Source organism: Ursus maritimus, unplaced genomic scaffold (genome assembly GCF_017311325.1).
Source record: "Ursus maritimus isolate PB19 unplaced genomic scaffold, ASM1731132v1 scaffold_10, whole genome shotgun sequence".
Lineage (NCBI taxonomy): Eukaryota > Metazoa > Chordata > Mammalia > Carnivora > Ursidae > Ursus > Ursus maritimus.
The window spans coordinates 28,867,005-28,891,052 of NW_024423344.1; the positions used below are offsets into that span (position 1 = coordinate 28,867,005).

The 24,048-nt window shown below is 35.6% G+C and overlaps 1 protein-coding gene across 1 annotated transcript in view; it reads left to right on the forward strand.

Annotated features, from left to right (window-relative positions):
* VWA8 (von Willebrand factor A domain containing 8) overlaps positions 1-24,048 on the forward strand; it is a 336,899-nt gene that overhangs the window by 76,175 nt on the left and 236,676 nt on the right. The window contains exons 11-12 of the mRNA XM_040623208.1: positions 1,215-1,349; positions 1,436-1,513. Of these exons, the coding sequence (XP_040479142.1) occupies positions 1,215-1,349; positions 1,436-1,513 (213 nt within the window). The remainder of the gene's footprint in view (positions 1-1,214; positions 1,350-1,435; positions 1,514-24,048) is intronic.

Genomic DNA, 24,048 nt, shown 5'->3' on the forward strand with positions numbered 1-24,048 from the left:
ACTGAACATTGATTATGTCTACTATAAGCCAGGCTCTGTACTAAGAATTATTAGTGCCCACTCTGTATTAGTCACTATATTTGTCTCTTTGCATATATTATGCCACTAAATCCCCCAATAACCCTGGAGGCAAGTTTTATTAGGTTCATTTTATAGATTAGAAAGCTGAGATGTAAAGAGGGTAATCAATTCACTCATGGTCACCAGCTAAGAAATGTCACAGATGAGACTTCTGGACAGGATCACTTTTCATTACACTCTTCTGTCTCCTTCAGATGAATGACCTCACTAGGCTGATGGTCTAAATGGAGACAGATGAGTAAGGACTGCATTGGAATGGCTGTGGGGGTTTAGAGTGACCTAAGTCTTGTGGGATGACATAGGAATTTTCTAGTGGCTTAGGAGTGGAAAGGTGATAGGACACTTCGGGCAGTTTAAACAGTGGCATGAGTGTCCAGAGGCATGATGTGTGAGCAAGCTTTCATTATTTGCTTCTCTTTGGTAATGGCTTTCTGACCTCATTGCCTCTAGTCCCTTCCAGTCAGCCTTCTATGTTACCACCAGGATGATCTTTCCTAAACTCAAATCTGATCTTGTCCTTTCCAAACTTATAATCCTCTAGGGTTTATGTTGTGTACAGTACGATCAAGTCCTGAGTCCTCAGCAGAACATGGAAATCTCCTAGTAGGATCCCCAGGAGACTAATAAAAAGGAGAGAGGAAATAAAAGAAGTAGGTGTGATGGATGGGAAGAGAGATTTTATGAACAGATGCTTCTGAGTGGTAAACTAAGAGTGGAAAAGGATTTGTAGACATGGATTTTAGAAATCAGGAGGTCGTTGGTGACTTTGGAGAGTCCCAGTAGACTGACTCTAAATTCTGTACTTAGCACTGGAATTTGGACAAAAACCTTCATTCTCAAGTAGTGACATTGTTATTATAAGTTATAAATAGCCTGAAAATGACCTGATTCTTATGAAAATGTCTCTCAGCACCGGGCTTTAATTTTAGAGGGATGATTGATTTGGAGGGCTGATGGTAATGATCAGATCTGTGAATGAGAAAATAGTTGTTGCTCTATTGAAATATCAAAAGCAGTATAGAATTGAGTTGAGCAAGCAATTATTAGGGACTTCTAAATGGCAGTTATGTGCTTCCTTTTAGTAATGTTTTGAGAAAAACATGCATATTATATTTACTTCTCTTTAATTATAGGTGCCAGCTGGGACCAGGCCAATAAATCAACCTTGTGCATCAGACCATTTTATACAAACTTTAAGCCATAAACAACTACTGGCTGAGATGATGCAGTCTCACATGGTTAAAGACATATGTTTAATTGGAGGAAAAGTAAGAATAGTTTCACTGCAGATTTCTGTTTCCTTGCTTTTGGTTGTTTTGACTTATCTCTTGAATGATTGTGTTTCCATTTGTAGGGTTGTGGAAAAACAGTCATTGCTAAGAACTTTGCAGATAACTTAGGATACAACATAGAACCCATAATGCTCTACCAGGTATGACATTCGTTTTTAGCACTTGGACTGTAAACATATATATTTGGACCATCAGTAGAACTTATGAATATTCTTCCATGAGTTATGACCTGTTAATTTTGATGTACATAAATAACAACAATCAAATTGGAGTGCAATGATAATTATTTGGAACTTTTGAAAGTGCATTCTAGGAAATCTCATGTACAGAACATACCAGGGTCTGCTTTTCAAGAGAGATTGAATTTACCTGCATGTGCACACATACACAGAACCCATTTAGTAGTAATTTGGAAGTCTAAACAAAATGGGTTTCAGCAGCAATGGGAGATAATTAGGTATTCATTGAATAGACTATTTCTTTATTGTAGAAATATATACATAAAATTTACCACTTTAATCATTTTTAAGTATACATTTCACTGGAATTAGGTGTTGTGTAACCATCACCACTATCTATTTTCAGAACTTGTTTTTCTTTCCTGTATCTCCATCTCCCTTTCACCCATTTTGTCATCCCTCCCAACCCCCTCCCCTCTGGCAACCACCAGTTTGTTCTCTGTATTTACAGGTCTGTTTCTGCTTTTTGTTTGTTTGTTCATTGTGTTTTTTAGATTCCACATGTAAGTGAAATCATATGGTATTTGTGTTTCTTTGTCTGACTTACTTCCAGAACATTTTTATTCCAAGTAGAAACTCTTTATTCAATTAAACAGTAACTTCCCATCCCCCCAACCCCGGATTCTGGTAACTTCTGTATTACTTTCAGTCCCTATGAAATTTGCCTATTCTAGGTACCTCTTTTACATGGAATCATACACTTTTTGTCATTTTATTTCTATTTTACTTAGTGTGATGTTTTCAGAGTTCGTTCATGTTAAAGCATATATCAGAATTTCATTTTGTTCTGTGACTTAATATTCTGTTGTATGGGTATACTACTTTTTGTTGATCTGTTCAGATGTTGATGAACACTCTGGTTGTTTCCACCTTTTGATTATTGTGAATAATGCTACTATAAACACTGGTGTGTAAGTACCTATTTGAGGCCCTACTTTTAGTTCTTTTAGGTATATACCTAGAAGTGACATTGCTGAACCATATTGTAATTCTATGTTTAACTTTTTGAGGAACTGTTAAACTGTTTTCCGTAGCAGCTTACATTCCCACCAGCAGTGTGTGAAGTGGTAACTCCTTGTTTTGATTTGCATTTCCTTAATGCCTAATGAGATTGGGCATCTTTTCATGTGCTTATTGGCCATTTGTATGTCTTATTTGGAGAAATGCCTATTCATGTTCCTTGCCTATGTTTCAATTGGGTTGTCTTTTTGTTGCTGAATTGTAGGAGTTCTTTATATTTTCTGGATAATAACCCATTTTCAGTCATGATTTGCAAATATTTTCTCACATTCTATAGGTGTCTTTTCACTCTATGCTATCAATTAATGCACAAAGGTTTTTAATTTTTTTTTTTTAAAGATTTTATTTATTTATTCGACAGAGATAGAGACAGCCAGTGAGAGAGGGAACACAAGCAGGGGGAGTGGGAGAGGAAGAAGCAGGCTCATAGTGGAGGAGCCTGATGTGGGGCTCGATACCATAACGCCGGGATCCCGCCCTGAGCCGAAGGCAGATGCTTAACTTCTGTGCCACCCAGGCGCCCCCAAAGGTTTTTAATTTTGACCAAGTCTAATTTTTCTTTTTGTTATTGTTGCCTATGTTTTGGGGTTACATACAACAAATCAAAGACAGTCTTTTCCTCATGGGATAGTCTTGGCATCCTTGTCAATAATCAGTTGACCATATATGCGAGAGTTTATTTCTGGGCTCTCCCTTCTGTTCCCTTGGTCTATCTGTCTGTCCTTATGCCAATACTTTGATTTCTATAGCTTTGTGGTAAGTTTTAAAGTCAGGAAGTGTGAGACCTCCAACTTTGTTTTCTTTTCCAGGATTGTTTTGGATATCCAGGGTCCCTTGAGTTTCCATTTGAATCTTGGGATAAGTTTTTCTATTTATGAAAAAAAAAAAATGCTGTTGAGATTTTGATAGAGGTTGCACTGAATCTATAGATCACTTTGGATAATATTGTCGTCTTAATATTAAGCCTTTCAGTCTGTGAACATGAATGTCTTCTCAGATATTTTCTTCTTTAATTTCTTTCAGCAGTGTTTTATAATTTTCAATCTATGACTCTTATCTTCTTGGTTAAATTTATTCCTACGTATTTTTGAATAGATTATTTTTGTGTATGTACATGTTGTATGTAGTATGATAAAAAAGCAAACTTATGGCTGGTATTTTTACAGAGTAAAATTTTCTCTAATGTATTTGTAATGATACCTCCTAAAACATTTTTATCCTGCTAATTTATTGATTCTATATGTTAGTCTTTGGGTGGTTATGATATCTTTTTACTTATAGCAGAGTCTCTGTTTTTATTCTTTGAACAATTTTTGAAGTGGATGTGATACTATTTACTTATATTTTAGGTTGTATTTTGCATTTTTAGTTTATTCTTTAAACTTTCTTATTGTTACTGACACTAAGTATACTTTAAGAATGTTTTTATTTTTGAAAGATGACATTTAATCCAGTTACTTATTGTTACTTTGGGTTATAGAAAATGTTGGCAGCTCATACTTCAAAGTGTTGAGAAGATTCCTTTCAGTGCCGCTTTAGGTTACTTTGTGCCTATTGGTTGAATTGGCCAGTTTAAATGAAATCTGTGAAGAAGCATATGATCCAAGTTTATGAAATCATGAAGAAAATGAGGTGACGAGATTAAAATAGTAGTGATATCCTTGGTCTTTAGATATAAACATGTAGAGAAAAGAAAATAAATTTCTACATTGTACAGGAGGTGGCAAGTCTTGGAACCACCGAAAATATATTTTGAAATGAGTTTTTATAAATTGATTGTAGACCTACTGGCTTTTTAAAGAGAATTAAGGAAATTGGGAGAGGGAGTTTATCTTAAACTTTAATATATGCGAGATGCCATGAAGAATACCCAGCTGTCTTACGAAATCACTCCTCTTGATGTCTTTGCAGAGATCAGAAGGCAGATGGTTAGTTCAGTATGCTAGTTTATCTGTCTCTGCTCTTACATAGCTGATGTTAGAAGTGATCTGAGGATGGCATTTTATCATCTCACCAACCTGGTAACTATCACCTTTCTAATTTCCAATGCAAATACTTTTCTACTAAATAATTGGGGAGCCCAAATCATTAATATATTTGTCAAGTAAGTTAAATTTTACTCTAATATTTTATATTCCACTTACAGGTCAAGGATAAATATAAGCATAATTTATTTCCCAGGTGCCATTGCTTTGAAATCATATGGAGAAGACCTTTTGAGGATAATATTTCTTCTCTCTATGACTCCAACCTAATTTATTGGTAATATTATTTCTAAAATTAGACACATGATTATTTTCTTCACATTAAATAAAAACTCCTATTCTAGGGGCGCCTGGGTGGCACAGCGGTTAAGCGTCTGCCTTCGGCTCAGGGCGTGATCCCGGTGTTACGGGATCGAGCCCCACATAAGGCTCCTCCGCTATGAGCCTGCTTCTTCCTCTCCCACTCCCCCTGCTTGTGTTCCCTCTCTCCCTGGCTGTCTCTATCTCTGTCAAATAAATAAATAAAATCTTAAAAAAAAAAAACAAAAACAAACTCCCATTCTAATGAAAGCTGAAAATAATTTAGCCTTATAAAATTTTCCAGATAATACTATTTCTCTATTAGGTTTCAGTTTATGTTGATTTGGTAATGGTAAGTTATCCTAAGATTATATGCTTGAGCTGTGAAAATTATGGTCACCTCATTCTGTTATTCATTAAAAGAAGAACCAAGCAAGAGAGTATGTATGTATCCATCAATTCAGATCTCAACTCCACTGGAAAATTACCCAAAGCATCCCGCCATTGAAAATGTTTTCTTTATATGTGAAAGAAAATTAATTTAAGAGGCCAAGAACAGATTTCTTACATATTTTTGGAGAGTGGCAGCAAGCTAATAAAAATACTATTTTAATGTTTTATACTTTCTTGTTCAGTTTGTTGATTGATGAATAAACAAAGGTAGGAAAATGCTACCATTAAGGATTGGGAAAACTGGCACAGAGATAATTATGCAAATTAATCACATATTCTGGAAACCCCTTTTCCAATTTTGCTTTTCTGTTCATTAGTCTTTACAGAAATATGTAGAAGAAAAGTGGTTTCTGAAGCATAGACTTCAGAAAAAATTAGAGAAATATAAAAATGTAGGTGAGGTTTGTTTCCACCTCTTTCCGTATAGCTTCTTTCCATGAACTGGATCAAAGCATAAGTTAGGCACTTATTGTCATTTGCAGTTTTGTAACTGTTAATAATCAGTTGGCTTTCATGATAGAAACCAAGTTCCTGAGATCAAATATAAGACTTTTTGTTCACACTTTCATATTTATTAGTAGAGCTCATTGATCTTTATGGGATAGAGGAACAAATTTAATAGAATTAAAGATGGATTAATATAGCCCATATTAATTGAAAATTTCTGGAAGTGTGAGCCGACTCAGAGAATTTAGTAGGAATAAGTAACCCAACATCTGTTTTCCTAGAAGATGTGGAGATTTCCCTGTTATTTGTACATGTATAAAGCTACACTTAATCTGTGGGTTTTGCTTTATTTTTAGACTTGACTATTTTTAGAACTGGATTTCATATGAAGAAAAAGAAAAACAGAGCCTTAACACAAATTTGTGGCAGTACATAAAGTAAATTTTATAATAGGTTATAAAAATCTTAAATCACTTGGCTCAAGTGTTAGGTCAGATTCTTTTAACTGGTTATTCTTTTTTTAGTGTTGAAGCCAGTGATTTCATATTATTGAAGAAATCCAAGTTATTATTCTTTTCCTTCACAACCAGATAAGGGCATGTTTCCAGATTTCTTTCCACACCATCGTAAACAGCACCAGATCTGAGATATCTTTCTTTTGTTAAAAGTACTAGTTGGATAAAAGCCAAGTCAACTCCAGTAAGAATTTTAAGAGCAAATAAGTTCATGGGACTTTTAGTGAAATAATCACTATCTAAAACATATTGAAATCTTAGAGTCATTTTTAATTTTTAGCTAAGTTTTTCTTCCTATAGCTAAACTCAAACCAAATCCTTTTTTCCATCTTCCATCTAATCTACAATCGCTACTTCTTCCTGTTTATCCAAATACAGTGGAAAGCATCCTCCTTTCATTCTCTCTCCTTTGTTTTCACTGCTCTGTGTCTTGGATTTATTTACTCACTTCTTGTCTTTGCCTTGACTTTGTACTTTTCTCTCATCAAGATTTTAAGATAGCTATATTCACTTAAATGGTTAATACTCAACCTTGGAGGCTGACTTTCTACATGATTCTGTGTAGCTCATCTTGGTTTCTTGATTTCTTATTTTGCTACCATCTGCCATCCTTCGTGTCTTCTTTGTATTTTTTCTTGCCCCACATAGACTAATCTTCATAAGGCTATTGAAGAATTTACTTACCTCAGCTCCTTCCAATTTCTTCTCCTATAAAATTTATTTTTAAAGAACAGTGTATGTCATCATCACATAAGAACTTTAAAATGGTTGACTTGAGTGATAGCTGAGTAATATTCCATTGTATATATGGACCACATCTTTTTTTTTCTTTTCTTTTTTTTTTTTTATAATGATTTTTTATTATATTACATTAGTCACCATACAGTACATCCCTGGTTTCTGATGTAAAGTTCGATGATTCATTAGTTGTGTATAACACCCAGTGCACCATGCAATACGTGCCCTCCTTACTACCCATCACCGGTCTATCCCATTCCCCCACCCCCCTCCCCTCTGAGGTCCTCAGTTTGTTTCTCATAGTCCATAGTCTCTCATGTTTCATTCCCCCTTCTGATTACCCCCCCCTTTCTTTATCCCTTCCTTCCCCTACCGATTGAGCAATCCTTTTCAAGTCCCAGGATTACTAAGGCTCCTATCTCATGTCTTCTTTAGATTCTCATTGTTAATGGCGTTGCTTTGTCTCTTACCTCCTCTGTATAGAATATGCTTTAAAATTCAAAGTATAAAATTTAGTGCATATAAACATTTAAAGATTAAAAGAATAAAATTTCCTTTCCAATCTGAAGGGACTTTTTATTCAGTCTGATTCAATATTTCTTGCCTATAATGTCAGAGTCATGCTAACATTATAGTCTTTAGATAAAAAAAGAGACAGTATAATCCTTAGGAAAAAAAAAGAGTATACAATATGATTAGAATTAAACTAGTCATGCTCCAGTAACTATAATGTTGTTTGTCTTAATTTCATAGATAAGTTATAGTGCATTTTGTTATTTATAATTACAAAATTATAAATATTATACATTGTATGGAATAGTTATCTCAGTAAATTTCATCAGGGTACTAATAAGCAGGTGGCAATTGCACACACAGGGAATTTTACAAATTAAATTGTAAAGCCACAAACTACAACTTTACTCCAACAAGTTGCTTCACAAGTATACTTTATTGGAAACAACAGAGTATAGATGACTCCGTGTAATATATCACCATTATTGGAAAAGGTGGCTCAAGTTTATGCTCAACTAACTTTAAAGTCACCATTGTGATTATTGCCCCTGCATATTAACACTTTATTACATTTCTTCATTTTAAAAATGAGTAGTGAATACAACTCATATATATCAAAATTATTTTTAGGCAGCTGGTATAATTTCTTTCCGGACCACATTTTTAAGATTTTCGCATAGTGCTTTTGCTTTATTTTTATGTAAAAATGCCACAGGCTTTGTTATCCATATTTTGCAGCTTCAAAGAAGTGAAGTGTTAACGTCTAATTATTTGAATGCACACTTCAAACCTCAGATACACCGGAAAGCTCCTTGTTTCATGGAGAAGTTACATAAAGAAGCAGTTTTAGACTGCTGGCTAATTACTTCAATAAAAAGCCAGTTTCTTATCACTTTAATAAGAAAAAATATTCATCAAACATATAATTTAAACAATAGGTTGAATCAGAAGATGTGGTAATATAATGGGAGGGTTTTGTGAACATTTCTAAAAACAATCTGTGGCTGTTATTTAGAACTGGATATATACTCTCTTCTTTTGGAGATTTAATTCAAGATGTATTTAGAAAACAACTCATTTCTATCCTCTAGTTAGCCTGAACAGAGTGTTTATGCACATTCTGTTACTGTCTTCCTGTTCCTTTTATGGGCAATTGAGGGCTTTTTTTAAGGAGAACCAAACAAATGGGTGATATTACTCTATAACGGGTTGATAAACTCGTTCTTTAAAGGACTGGACTGTAAATTTTTTGGTCTTTGTGGACCAAGTGGACCCCGTTGAAACAACTCAGCTCTGCTCTTGCAGTAGAAAAGCAGCCGTAGGCAATCCATGATGAATGCATGAGTGTGGCTGTGCTCCACCTTGTCACAGTTTTGGTGTTTTTTGTTTTTTTAAATTAAATTAAATTAAATTAAATTTTTATTTATTTATTTATTTGAGAGAGAGAGTGAGCACGAATAGGGGGAGGGACAGCGGGAGAGAGACAAGCTGACTCCCCACCGAGCAGGGAGCCAGAGACAGGGCTTGATCCCAGAACCCTGAGATCATGACCTGAGCCAAAGGTGGGTGCCTAACCGACTGAGACACCCAGGTACCCCTTTGGTGTTTTTTTTAAGTTAAGTTGTTTTTTGTTTTTTTGCTTTTATTGAGGTGCAATTCACATATAGTAAAATCAGTCCATTTTGACAAACACATTTGGTTGTATAACCACTATCACAATTGAGATAATGGGACATTTCCATCAGCTTAAAAAATTCCCTTGTGCCTCTTTGTAATCACCGCCTCCCTGACATGGGTAACCACTGATCTGTTTTCTATCCCTATTTTGCCTTTTCTAGAATGGTGTATAAATGGATTTAAACAGCCTTTTGAGTCTGGTTTCTTTCACTTATTAATGCATTTGAGATTCTTCCACGCTGTTGCATGTTTCAGTAGTGTGTTCTTTTTAATTGCTGAGAAACTTTACACATTTTTATTGGTGTTTATGTCAGTACTTCTGTGTGTTCCTGCTACAGTAGCTTTACCTCTGGGGCTTAGCCCTTCTTACCTCGGTTATCAAAACTAACTTTCTAGGCTTTCCACCTGTTTCCAGCCTGGGTTTTTCCCAATCCATCCTTCCAACACTGAATTTTGTTCTTTCTAATTTTCCCCCTGCTTTAAGCCTTTGAATCACTTCTAATGGTTTGGAAGATAATATTCAAATTCTGCTGCTTAGCACACTGCTTTTTTTTTTTTTTTTTTTTTTTTTTTTTTTTTTTTTTTGGCCTCTCCAAACCTCTCCTTGCCAGGTTTGAGGCTTCAACCCGTGTAGCTAACGTTCATCTTTTAACTCCAGCCATAAAGAATGGTTTGTGGTCTCTTCAACATGACTTGCTGTGTGAGGCCGCCACACTTTCCTGCTTTTCTCATGCTGTATGAACCTCCTTTTCCTGTGGACCAGTTTGCTTACTCTTCACAATTTAGCTCCACTGCTGCTATCTCTGCATTTTCTGACAAGTCCCCAGTTTGATTTGTATGTACTCCCTGTGTGTTTCATAGGCTCTTAAATCTGTGGTTCTGTACTGTAATGATACTGTATTTCATTCAGGCCAATATGCCATCAGTTGTAAGACATGCCATTATTTTGTGTTCTGCTAAGAAAGTTGTGTAGCAAATAAAATTAGGACATGACTTTATCAGTTAGCGTTTTTATTTTATTCTTAATGAAAGAACTCTTTTAGACTTAATTTAGATCATATATCTCTTGTGCATGCAGAAAAAAGAAAATATAAATGCAATAAATGGTGGAAATATTTTTAAAACTTCTTCACCTTCAGTCTGACTCTTTTAAAGCATTTTTTGATTCAGGTGTAGATGTTTATGTTGTTTCACATAATATTCTCCACATCATCTGTGCTCTGTCAAGAACAGAGTGCTCTTCCGTTATTTCCAGGATATTCTTCCAAGCTACTGGTAGCTATTTGGGTTTTGATACTGGTACTTTCTTGATTTTAACAGAAGGGGTTGATCGAAATGTTTTAAGGCAATGGCTATGACTCATATTCTTTTCCCAAGTGGTCTTTAATTTGTTGACCAAAACATGAATGGATTATAGTTCCCCTTTTTTGCCACAAACAGATATACAAAACCAAGTTCAGACATGGGCAGAGAATAATTAGCTGGCCAGCAGATGTAAGATTCTGTCCATTGAAGGTGCATCCTGATTTCAGGGATATTAAAACGTAAAAAGTGTTTATCTTGGAGTTGATGGAATTTAGCTATTTGTCTCTCCTGTCGTTTGCAAACTCCTTGGGGGGGAAGGACAACGTGCTGTTCCACAATTAGATACCCTTCATGGGCATATAGTAGATGTCAAGATGAAAAAGTAAAACTTACAAATCCTATATCCTTTGTGAATTTTGTAATAGAAAGTGTAAACTAAGTGCTGTTATCTTTACATAGCCATCTTTCTCATTCTTCCTCATTGTATTTGCATATTATTCTCTCATATGGACAGACCATAGTTTATCTAACCAATCTCCTATATATGGATAATTGGTTTTATTCCCAATGTTGTATAATTACACATGAAGTTGCAGTGAATAACTTTGTGCCTATGTGTTTTTATATTGTTAGAAGTGTATCTTCAGGATTAATTCCTAGAAGTGGGATTGTGAGGTCGATAGATAAATGCATGGGTAGTTTTGTTAGGAATTGCCAAATTTTCCTCTATAAACATGATACCATTTTGCTTTCTCATCAACAATGCCGACAGGGCTACCAAGCTTTTTAATGGTTGCCAGTTTGATGCTTTGAAATGGTATCTAAGGAGTAGTTTTAATTTGCATTTCTTATATTAGGGAGAGAGAATTGAAAATCATTTCATTTTTTTTTTTAAAGGTTTTATTTATTTATTTGTCAGAGAGAGAGAGAGCACACAAGCAGGGGGAGCGGCAGGCAGAGGGAGAAGCAGGCTCCCCGCTGAGCAAAGAGCCTGATAGGGGTCTCTGGGGGATCATGACCTGAGCCGAAGGCAGACACTTAACCAACTGAGCCACCCAGGCATCCCTGAAAATCATTTATAATTTTAAGGAACATTTTATCATGTCTTTTCTTACTAAATTACCTTTTCTTTTTTTTCCCCCCATTTTTCTATTGAGTGTTTGGCTTTTTTTCCCCTTCTGTTTTTGAGTTCTTAATGTATTAGCCATTTTGCTTTTTGTCTGGGATATATGCTGCATGTATTTTTTCTCAGTGTCAGTTGTCCTTTGGCTTTATCTATGCATACGTTTTTTTTGCCCCATAAAATTAAAGGTTTTTTTGTAGTTAGATTTATTAATATTTTGTTTTATTACATCTAGGTTTTGAATCATGGTTAGAAAGCCTTTCCTTATACCCAGTTCATGAAGGAATTCACCTATGCCTTTTTCAGCTTCTAGATTGGACTCTCTCCAGTCCTTGCACATAGCGCCTTCTGTTTCAGAGCCAGCAACGGAGCACTGAGTCCTTCTCGTGCTGCCCTCTCTCTCTCTGACCACAGCTGGGAAAGGTCCTGCAGCTTTAGGGACGCATGTCATAAGATTGGGCCCACATGGGTAATCCAGGGTAATCTCCCCTTCTTAAGGTCCTTCATTTAGTCATATCTGCAGAGTTCTTTTTGTCATACAGAGTAACATATTCACAGACTCTTGGACATCTTTGTGTAGGAGTATTATTCTGCCTACCACCCTGACCATTTTAGAAGATCACGCTACTGAAAGTATTACCATTCATGGTATTTGAGTTACAAATATAGCACACCTGTATCAGCCAATACAGTGTTCATATCCATGGTGATTCTCTCTGTAGCTACAAGCACCTGATTTCATCATCATATTTTTGGTGTAGTTGTGACCATATATTTGTTGAAGTTATGTAGTATTTTATAACAAGTTATTTTCCTTGTACTAAAGTTTAGGCATTATCCTATATTTTTATTTGAAATTATGTATGTAGGTGCATTGTATTACCCGTGGATTTTTTCAAGCTTATAAAGCAAATGTTCAAAGGTAGTGTTTTAAAATAGGGGTATTAAGCCCAACAGAATTGAGAACCAGTGGGCTAGACCACAGTACAGTGCTTGGCATGAAGAAGATATTCAGGGAAATATGCACCATCTTTGAGGCTTGGGAAATCTAAAAATATTTTAAGTGGAATGACTTTTATTTTTATGTATGTCAGGGATAGGTGTGATTATTCAGACATTGTTCTCATTCTCCCCATAAAAACATTTAAGAGCTTTTCTATTTATAGAGTTCTGTAATGTAGAAAAAGCGAGAGAATTATTTAGATAAACTCCTGATTTCTGAGAACAGGTTCTTATAGGATAAAGCCGGAGACTCTGTTTTGAGACAAATTCATTTCAGTTCTAGAATTATAATTTTCTATGTATTTCTGTGTCTTTCCAAAATAAAGTTTTGTGATGACCTAATAACCTTTCTGTAGCCTCTTTGAAGTGATCAAAGTGATTTACCAAAAGTTAACCGACTAGTTACTCTAAAATATGCCAGTAAAGTGGAATTTCCTGACTTTCAGAATTAAGGATGAGAAATGTTAAGTGCCAGAGTTTATACCTGAAATTAGCCAAAGCTTGTACAATAGTTTCTAGCTTATTAATTTTCAAGCCTTTTTTTTTTTTTTTTTTTGCCTGCTTGATTGTACATCTTTAAAAACAATAAGCAGCAGACAATGAGGATCACTCTGAGATAAGAGGGAACTGGGTTGAGGCCCTACGCTACCATCTGTTTTTATTTGGAATGCTTTCCATCACATTAGCTTGATTGGTTTTAGCATGCTAGTGTTGTCACATCAGTTTGTTTTTCAGTATTGGTCTGTTTTTCTACTTGCTAGCTTTTTAAAAACAACATAATGGAATGGAGGAATTTCAAAAAATTAATGGTTGTCTTCAACTGATAGAAATGCATCTTAACAGCGTGTTATTTCTATAACTGAAACTTTGTAAAATACATCTCAGGCTCTTATTTTGACAGACATAGTCAAAAGTTGAGTGTAATGACACTTGGAGTATTTTACATTAAGCTCATAACTAGAACTACTTGGAGCATGTATATGACAGGACATAGCACAAAGTTATGTATTGAAAAGGCAAGATATTGGCTGGTTTAACTTGATATCTTTTCAACTTATATGTTGTAAAAAATGCAAAGTGTGCCTTAAAATTTAACTGTGCAATTATAGAGGTTCATTTAGAAGAAACAGCCTTATCTTGCACAAATTTGCCATTTAAAAGGCCATAGGTTTGTAGTATTTGCTAGCTTTTTAAAAACAACATAATGGAATGAAGGAATCATTTGCTTTTTTAAAAAAGTATCCAAATTTGTTATTCAAATCTTTTGTAATTTTTTTGAACTATGCACTGGACTCCTTATTTAATTGAAACCGTGTACTTCTTAAGTAATAGACAAAATCTTTTGTTATCTTAGCAAATTTAGTTATCATGAGGTATTTATTAGATTTCTAAAAACACAGTAGGAGGCCTTTGGGCATGTGTATAAAAATAAACATTATGTTAAAACCAAATCCATTAGCCCAGGGAAGAAAACAAGTGACCAAGGAATCCTACCAAATAAGGAACTTAAGCCTGAAAGGTATTTCATTTACCATCCTTGGTGATCCAAAAACATGGGATCTGTAAGCTTGAAGAGGGAAGGATTTGCAAATTTGGGGATTCTCTGTGGAATAGCTCCAAACTGAAGGACTCTATGTAACGAAGTCTGGTACTGTTGGTAAGAACACATTGTTATACTCGATCATCTCTGTTAGTCAGTACTTGTTTTAAATGTACTTTGCAGTAATTTTAATTAGGGGTCTTGGGGCAATTTTTTTTCTTTTTAATTTTTTTATTTGAGTATGGTTGACACGATGTTATATAGTTTCAGGTGTACAACATAGTGATTCACATTCTGTGTATGTTATGCTATGTTCACCACAGGTGTAGCTACCATCTGTCACCCTACAACACTATTACAACATTACTGACTATATTCCCTATGCTACTACTAATTTCTGGGTATTCATTTTGTATCCTGCAACTTTACCGAATTTATTTATGACTCCTAATAGTTCTTTGGTGGAGTCTTGAGGGTTTTCTATGTATAATATCATTTCATCTGCAGGTAGTGACAGTTTAACTTCTTCTTTATCAATATGGATGCCTCTTTCTTCTTTTTCTTGTCTGAGTGCTATGGCTTCAACTTTCAGTACTATGTTGAATAAAAATGGTGAGAGGTGGGCATCCTTATCTTTTTCCTGATCTTGGAAAGCTCTCAGTTTTTCACCATTCAGTATGATGTTTGCTGTAAGTTTTTCATATATGGTCTTTATTATGTTGAGGTACAGTCCCTCTAAACCTACTTTTTTGAGAGTTTTAATCATGAACGAATGTTGAATTTTGTCAAATGCTTTTTTTTTGCATCTATTGAGATGATCATGATTTTTATCCATCATTTTGTTAATGTGGTGTATCATGTGGACTGATTTGCAAATATTAAATTGATCATGGTGAGTGATCCATTGAATGTGTTGTTGGATATTGGCCTGTAGTTTTCCCTTTTGTGATGTCTTTGTCTGGTTTTGGTATCAGGGTAATTTTAGTGTCACAGAATGTATTTAGAAGCTTTCCTTCCTCTTCCATTTTTTGGAATAGTTTGAGAAGAATGGGTACTAACTCTTCTTTAAATGTTTGGTAGAATGAAGCATGAGAGACTATGGACTCTGGGAAACAAACTGAGGGCTTCAGAGGGGAGGGGGGTGGGGGAATGGGATGGACTGGTGATGGGTAGTAAGGAGGGCACGTATTGCATGGTGCACTGGGTGTTATGCGCAACTAATGAATCATCGAACTTTACATCAGAAACCAGGGATGTACTGTACGGTGACTAACATAATATAATAAAAAAACATTAAAAAAATAAATGTTTGGTAGAAATCACCTATGAATACATCTGGTCCTGGGTTATTATTTTTTGGTAGTTCTTTGATTACCAATTCAACTTTGTTACTAGTAATTGCTCTGGTCAGATTTTCTATTTCTTCCTGATTCAGTTTTGGAAGATTGTATGTTTTTAGGAATTTATTCATTTCTTCTAGGATGTCCAATTTGTTGACATATAGCTTTTCATAGTGTTCTCCTATAATCCTTTGTATTTCTGTGGTGTCAGTTCTTCTCTATTTATTTAGGTCCTTTCTCATTTTTTCTTGATGAGTCTGGCTAAGGGTTTATCAGTTTTGTTTATCTTTTCAAAGAACCAGTTCTTGGTTTCATTGATTTTTTTCTATTTTTATTTATTTATTTTTGGTCTCTGTGTCCATTATTTCTGATCTGATCTTTATTATCTCCTTCCTTCTACTCACCATGGGTTGGTTTGTTCTTCTTTTTCTAGTTCATTTAGATATGTAAAGTTAGATTGTTTATTTGAGCTTTTTCTTGTTTCTTGAGATAAGTCCATATTGCTATATATTTCCCTCTTAGAACTGTTCTCGCAATTTTGGACCATTGGATGTATGTCATTTGTCTCCATGTATTTTTTTATTTCTTCTTTGATTTCTTCATTGACCCTTTGGTTGTTTAGTATTGTTTAATCTCCACATGTTTGTGTTTTTTTCTTGTGATTGATTTCTAGTTTCATACTGTTGTGGTCAGAAAAGATGTGTGGTATGATTTCGGTCTTCTTACATTTATTGAGACTTGTTTTATGGCCTAACGTGTGATCTGTTCTGGAGAATATCACATGTGCACTTGAAAGGAATGTGTCATCTGTTGTTTTTGGATGGAATGTTCTGTATGTGTCTGTTAAGTTCATTTGGTCTAATGTGTCATTCAAAGACACTGTTTCCTTATTGATTTTCCTTACATCCATTGATGTAAGTTGGGTGTTAAAGTTCCCTACTGTTACTGTGTTGCCATTAATTTCTCCCTTTGTATTCAGTAATCTTTGTTTGATGTATTCAGGTGTTCCAGTGCTGGGTGAAGAGATATTTACAATTGTTATATCCTTTTGTTGGAGTGATCCCTTTATTATTTTGTAATGCCCTTCTTTATTTCTTGTTATAGTTTTTGTTTTAAAATCTGTTTTGTCTAAGTATTGCCACTCTGGCTTTTTTTTTTTTTTTTTCATGTCCATTTGCATGGTAAATGTTTTTCCATCCCTTCACTTTAATTTTGTATGTGTCTTCATGACTGAGGTGAGTTTCCTGTAGGCAGTATGTAAATGGGTCCTTTTTTTTTTTTTTTTTTAATCTTTTGTGCCACCCTGTGTCTTTTGATTGGAGCATTTAGGCCATTTATGTTTAAAGTAATTATTGATAGGTATGTACTTATTGCCATTTTGTTCATTGTTTTCTGGTAGTTTTTGTAGTTCTCTGTTCCTTCCTTGCACTCTTTCTTTGTGATTGATGAATTTCTGTAGAGTGGTGGGATTTCTTTCTCTTTATTATTTTTTGTTTTTGTATATATTATAGTTTTGGATTTGTGGTTACCATGAGGTTCATTTATAACATCCTAAATATATAGCAGTCTATGTTAAGTTGATGGTCATTTAAGCTCAAATACATTCTAAAAAAAAACAAAACCAAAAACACCCTTTTTTTATTCCTTCCTCCATGTTTCATATATGTGCTGTTACAGTTTATATCTTTTTATTCATAATTTTCTGAAAATTAATTATGGCCACTTATTTTCTACCTTTAAGTCCTTAGGGCAATATTTTAAGGGTCCTTAGTATTTTATAGTCATCAAAGATCACAGCAAGAATGAGGAGTTTGCTAGAGGTTAATGAGATTAGTGATGATGTTATATGTCTGTATTCTTTTTGTGAGGAATACGTCAAAAAAGGAAAGAAAGAAGGATATAACTCTGATTTGATCTTGAAATTCACAATTTTTGGATGTACAGTGTATTTTGCAAACATATTTTATTTTTGGAAATAAAAAGTATATACATCCTCTCAGCTTTATTGTCTGGTTGCCTTTGGTGAATCTGAAATACTTTGTTTTTCTATTTTTCCCCTGTTAAAAAAATACAACTATGCAGGATCCAAACCACTTTCTGAATGTGTAGAACTTTATTGCTGATTTATAAGCCAGTCTCATAGTAGAAACAGGGCTTTCTGAGGTATTTGAAATGAAAGCTATTTGACAAAACCATAGAAACAGTCCAAAAAGGACAGCAGGGTGCCTGGGTGGCTCAGTCGGTTAAGCATCTGCCTTCGACTCAGGATCGAGTCCCGCATTGGACTCCCTGCTCAGTGGGGAGTCTGCTTCTCCCTCTGTCCCTCTCCCCCCTGCTCAAGTGCTCTCTCTGTCAAAAAAAATAAATAAAATCTTTAAAAAAAAAAAAAAAGGATAGCAAAGGGAAAGGTATTCTTTAACAGAGTTCATTGAGTGCTTCTGGGGACTTAGAGTTGAAGTAGCTTGGAATTTAAGATGGTAGAAGCTGCCACATTCCTGATTTTATACCCTATGGACTACTGGTAAGAGATTAACAATCTGAAGAGGGTCTTTGGCCATTCCCAGCTCCTGTGAGGCTTCCTGTGGTTCCTTTAAACTCTACCGTAATTAGGTAGCTGTGGGCAGACAGCCTCTGCACAGGAGAGGACTGATGTCCATTGTGCCCTCACATAGGTGGGAAGGTGAGCAAGGTGAAGTTGACCTGCTACCTCCACCAGCCTATTTCTCGAATCTTAGCAAGCCTCTTTCTGTGCTGCTTCAGGCAGGAGACTCCACACTTATCCTTAATGACCCTCTTTGAATCCATCAACTCTTCCCTATCTCCCACCTAATGAATAAGTGTTCAGCTCCCTGCTGTACAGTGTCTGCCATGGGGATCAGTTCAGAGAGAGCAGCTTTAGTTTTGTTAGGAAAGTCCCAAAGGGGACACATTAGGCTGATCAAAAGAATTGTCAAGCAATGCAGCCATGACACACTTCTTAGCCTCCCCCCCATCTCCCCTAACCCCCACAGCCAGTTAGTAGTCTAGCATCATTTGCTTTTTGTAGGATCCACTATAGCTATGCACATCTCCAAGTAGCTCTAACCCACTATCTCTAGACCTATTGTTGAGAATTTGGTGGAAAATATATTTGGCATATGGAACTTCACTTAGGATTTTTAAGAACATATCAGTTATGTGGTTGAATATTTGTAGATATTTCTTTCTCAGTCTCTTGTTTTGGTGAGAACATTGAAATTCCACTCTCTTAGAATATATCAATTATATAATACTATAGTCATCACATTTTACATTGTCACTTCAGATCTTATCTTTTTTTTCCTCAAAGATTTTATTTATTTGAGAGAGAGAGAGCATGCGCACATGCACCAGCAGGGTGGGGGAGGGGCAGAGAGAGAGGAAGAAGCTGACTTCCCACCGACAGAGAGCCCAGCATGGGGCTCGATCTCAGGACCCTGAGATCATGACTTGAGCTGAAGGCAGACGCTTAACCAACTGAGCCACTCAGGTGCCCGGATCTTATTCATCTTATACCTGAAAGTTTGTATCATTTTACCAATTTCTCCATATTTCCCTCACCTCCCAGCCCCTGACAACCAAAACACTTTTCTCCATTTTTTTGTTTTTGTGTTTTTTTTTTAGATTTCACATATAAGTGATACCATAGAGTATTTATTTTTCTTTGTTTGGCTTATTTCACTTAGCATAATGCCCTTGGGGCCCATCCATGTTTGTCACAAATGGCAGGACTCCCTGCTTTCTCATGGCTGAATAATATTCTATTATATGTATTAAAAACATTTTCTTTATCCATTCATCCATGGATGCACACTTAGGTTGTTTCCTTTTTTCTTGGCTCTTGTTAATAATGTTGCAGTGAACACAGGAGTACAGAGTTCTCTTAGTATCCTGTTTTCATTTTCTTTGGATATATACGTAGAAGTGGGATTGCTGGAGCATATGGTAGTTATATTTTGAATATTTTGAGGAACCTCCATACTGTTTCCATAGTGGCTATACCAATTTATATTCCCACCAACAGTGCAGAAGTGTTCTCTTTTCTCTACATCTTTATCAACGTTTGTTATCTCTTGTCTTTTTGGTAATAGCAGGTGTGAGGTGATCTCATTGAGGTTTGATTTGCATTTCCAGGTTCGTGATGCTGAGCACTTTTTCTTGTACCTGTTGGTATTTAGAAAAATGTCTATTCAGGTCCCCATTTTTAAATCAGATTGTTTGTTTTTTTCCTATGGAGCTGTATGAGTTTTTTATATATTTTGGATATTAACCCCTTATCAGATACATGATTTACAAATATTTTTTCTCATTCAGTTAGTTGCCTTTTCATTTTGTTGGTTTTCTTTGCTGTGCAGAAGCTTTTTCTTTTTCTTTTGATGTAGTCCCACATGTTTATTTTTGGGTTTGTTGCCTTTGCTTTTGGTCACATTCAAAAAATCCAAGGACAATGTCAAGGAGCTTACTGTCTATATTTTCTTCTAGGAGTTTTGTGATTTCAGGTCTTAACATTCAAGTGTTCAATCCATTTTGAGTTGACTTTTTGTGTATGGTGTAAGGTAGAGGTCCAGTTTCATTTCTTTGCGTATGGCTCTACAGTTTTCCTCGTACCATTTATTGAAGAGAATATCCTTTCCCCAATGTATGTTCTTGACTCATTTGTCATAAATTTATTCACCATGTATGTGTGGGTTTATTTCTGGGCTCCGTATTCTATTCCATTGATCTGTGTGTGTGTTTTTTTATGCCAATATCATACAGTTTTTATTACGATAGCTTTGTGATATAGTTTGAAATCAAGAAATGTGATGCCTCCAGCTTTGTTCTTTCTCAAGACCTTTTGGCTGTTCAGTGCCTTTTGTGGTTCCATACAAGTTTTAGGATTGTTTGCTCCATTTCTGTGAAAAATGCCATTGGAATTTCGATAGGGATTACATTGAATCTGTAGACTGCTTTAGGCTTTGGAATTTTTTAACAATACTAATTCTTTCAGCTCATGAGCATGGAATATCTTTCCATTTATTTGTGTTGTCTTCACTTCCTTTCGTTAATATCTTACAGTTTTAGTTTACTTATTTTAAAATTTATCTCTTGGTGAAAACATTTTAGTTATACACTCTTTTGTAGATATTTAATTTGAGATATTAAACAAGTGTAGATACTTAATTAGAAGATATTGCATCCCATAATCTATTCTCTAAAGAATAGTGGAAGTAAATCAGATCATGTCATTTCCCTGCTTAGAATCTTTCAATAGCCTCCTATGATACATAGAATAAAGTTAAGGACTCCTTACCCTGGCTTATGAGCCCTCCATCAATGCTTTTCAACCTTGGCTGCCTACTAGAATCACCTAAGGAACTCTGAAAAACTTCCAGTGTCCAGGCCCTATCACCAGATGGTCTGAGTGGTTGGTCTGAGTGGAACCCAGACTTCAGTATTTTTCCAAAAGCTACTTAGTAGTTCCAACAGGCAGCCAAAGTTGAGAACCACTGTCCGTGCCTTCCTCTCCAGCCTTCTCTCTCCCTGCTGGACCCTCTACTGATTATGCTTCGGCCTCACTGGCTGCTTTCAGTCCCTTAAATCCATCTAGCTTTTCTCCTTTAGGATTTTGCACAGGCTGTTGCCTCAGCCTCAAATACTCTAACCTCTGATCTTCTCATGGCCTCTCGTCTGTCAGATTGCAACTTCAATATACTTAGAGAAGGCATCCTTGACCCACCAAGTTATGTGCTATCACATTACCTGGTATTTTCTACAGAGCACTGACCCCCTACGTGATCTTTTTTCTTAGTTGTGTCTCCTCCCTCCCTTCTTTCCTTCTTGTCCTCTGTCCCCTTTCCTTTGTCTGTTTTTGTTCTCTTCCCCCTGGAATGTAAGGACCATGTTTATCTGTTCCACTGCTATATCCTCAGCACCTGGAACAGTGACTTGCATGTAGAAAGCAGTCAATATATGAAGGAGTGGAAAATAATTTTGAAAAATACACATTCTTTTTAAAGGACCAGCTCAAATCTGACCTTTGTCAACTTTTCTTTACTAATCCCTACTTGTTTCCATATTATCTTTTCTTTAAATCCTAAAACAAGAATTTTTTCTATCATATAGTATCGTCACTTGATTTCTATTAATGTCTTGAACTGTGAACTTAGACTTATTGTTAAATTTAAAATTTAATGTATTTATATATTTTTTTCTTCATTTAGTTCTGATTCAGCTGTCATTTATCAAATACCCACTAGGTGCCAGACATCTCATTTAATTCTAAAGTTGTTTTCCTCACATCATCCATTTATTGTATTATAAGGAAGTGGCAGATTTGAAATTGACACTCTGCTTTCCTCATACTGTACCTGCTACTTCCATGTTGGCTGACCAGACGGGGTTTGAGCGCGGCTGAATGAGGCCAAATGCCATATCTGTTTTAGGTGTCTTTACTGAATACCGAACTGCTTATTAGTACTTACAACAACCTTGATTTTATATCTTGTTACTTGCTTTTAAAAACTAATATAATGTAAGGCAAATGTCATTCCAAATATTTAAGCTAGAATTGATTGTAACTTTCCCACGTGTTCATCTAACAGAGTCATACACTTGAGATAAAATGCAGCAGAGTTTGCCGTACCATTTGAATAAAATGGGGTTCTTCAGTTTGTGTGTTGCTGGGGTTCTACTCAGTAACATCTCTGCTTTTTACCTTACTTTTGGAAGTCTTTTCACACTCTTTNNNNTAGACTTTGTTGTCCATGAGCATTTCTGCACCAGCTCTTTAATAAGTTGGCTTATTCTTAAAATATTATTATCCTTAGGTTGTGGTTTTTGTTGTGGACAGTAGAATCCATCCTGGCTATCTAATACTGAGAGGGACTTATCACTGGGTATTAGGTAGCTTGCAGAGTTTCTGGGAAGACAGGGAACAGTGTTTAGATTTTATCCAGGTAGGAATGAGAGAGCTGGGAGGGTTTCAGCCATGGCTGTAGTAGAAGAACAGGTCCCCTGGAGCCGGCTGCCACCTCCCTCTCCTTGCTCACTGCCGATTTTTCTGTTCCCAGTTGTGTGTATGTGAGAATGCTTAATAGAACCTGGGTCACCAACAGAACTTTAGTTGTAAAGCATCTAAGAAATGGTGTTTCTCGTTTTCTAGCCTCTGCAGTACAGGAAGATTAGAAGGGTATTTGATTGGGTATCTTCGATGGATATAAAAAATCTGACTTTTTTTGTACATACACTGACCTGGACTTACGTTTTATTTTGCAACTTTATTAAGATGTTCTTTTGTTGGATCAGTTGTTAGTGAGACAGTGGGTTTGACTTCTGGTTAGCTTCTGTAAGAAGGATTTTGTTCTGTGTTCATAGAATAAGTGTTTAACCAGAGCAGATCATCTTGAATAGATCCCACTGGTTATAATGAAGAGAGTTATAAATGATTCAAAATCAGCTTCTTCCCATCCATAGCAGAGTCACTTAAAACGATCATGGTAGGCTTACGTATACGTCATCGTATACATGAAGCATTTATTATACGTGTGACAAGTTAAAAATAGGTCTTTAAGAGAAGAACTTGGGGGAGAAGCATGGAAAAGTTTCCAGATAATTTTACTATATGTAAAATGAGAGGCTTCTTTAAGATCAAACATAAATGACACTGAGGAATGTTGGCAGCAGGCCTTGCATTCTGTTCACTGAGCATGCTTAGACTGTAGATAATGGCTTCATTTCTACTCTGGGACCTAAAAATTATTACCATTCTGTGTTTATACAATATTTATGCAGTTTTCTGCCACTAATAGGTATGGACATAATTAATCCCTTATTGCAAAATTGGTGGCTTACATCAGCTAGCCTTGGTGTATTCTTTGTTTCACTTAAATCCGAGATTTTCTTAATATTTATACTCTACTGGCAGGATATTTTTTGGCAGAATATTTTTGCTTATTTGAGCGCAACTTATTTGAGATAGACCCATAGAATTTCAGCTAGTTTCTTTTGGGAGGAAAAAAATCAATAATACTTAGCCCAATCAAAAAAAATGTGAATGCCCGCAGTGTATATTTTTGATTCAGAAATAAGAAAGTGAAGAATCATATCCACCTAGAAATATAATTACTGTTAGCCAAAGCATCTTTATTTTGATCTTTTACACATGTATACAAAGATGTTTTTAAACAACAGTGGAGACTAGCTGTGTTTGGGGACATTTTGTAAAGTGGTAACACCATAGTCACTACTTTCTCACTCTTCTCAAAGAACTTGATTGAGAAACAACGTTTGTGGAGGGCAGCCTAAGAGGTGTGCAATTGTTACATTCCTGTATTAACTCTCCAAGGTATCCATGTACTGATTCATCCAAGCTAGCTCTTTCACTGTGGAATTTCTTTTACTGAAATTTGTTGCTGTATTTATTGTAATAATATTTTTGAGGACAACCCAGATCCTCTTCTTATTAAGTGTGTCCTTGTT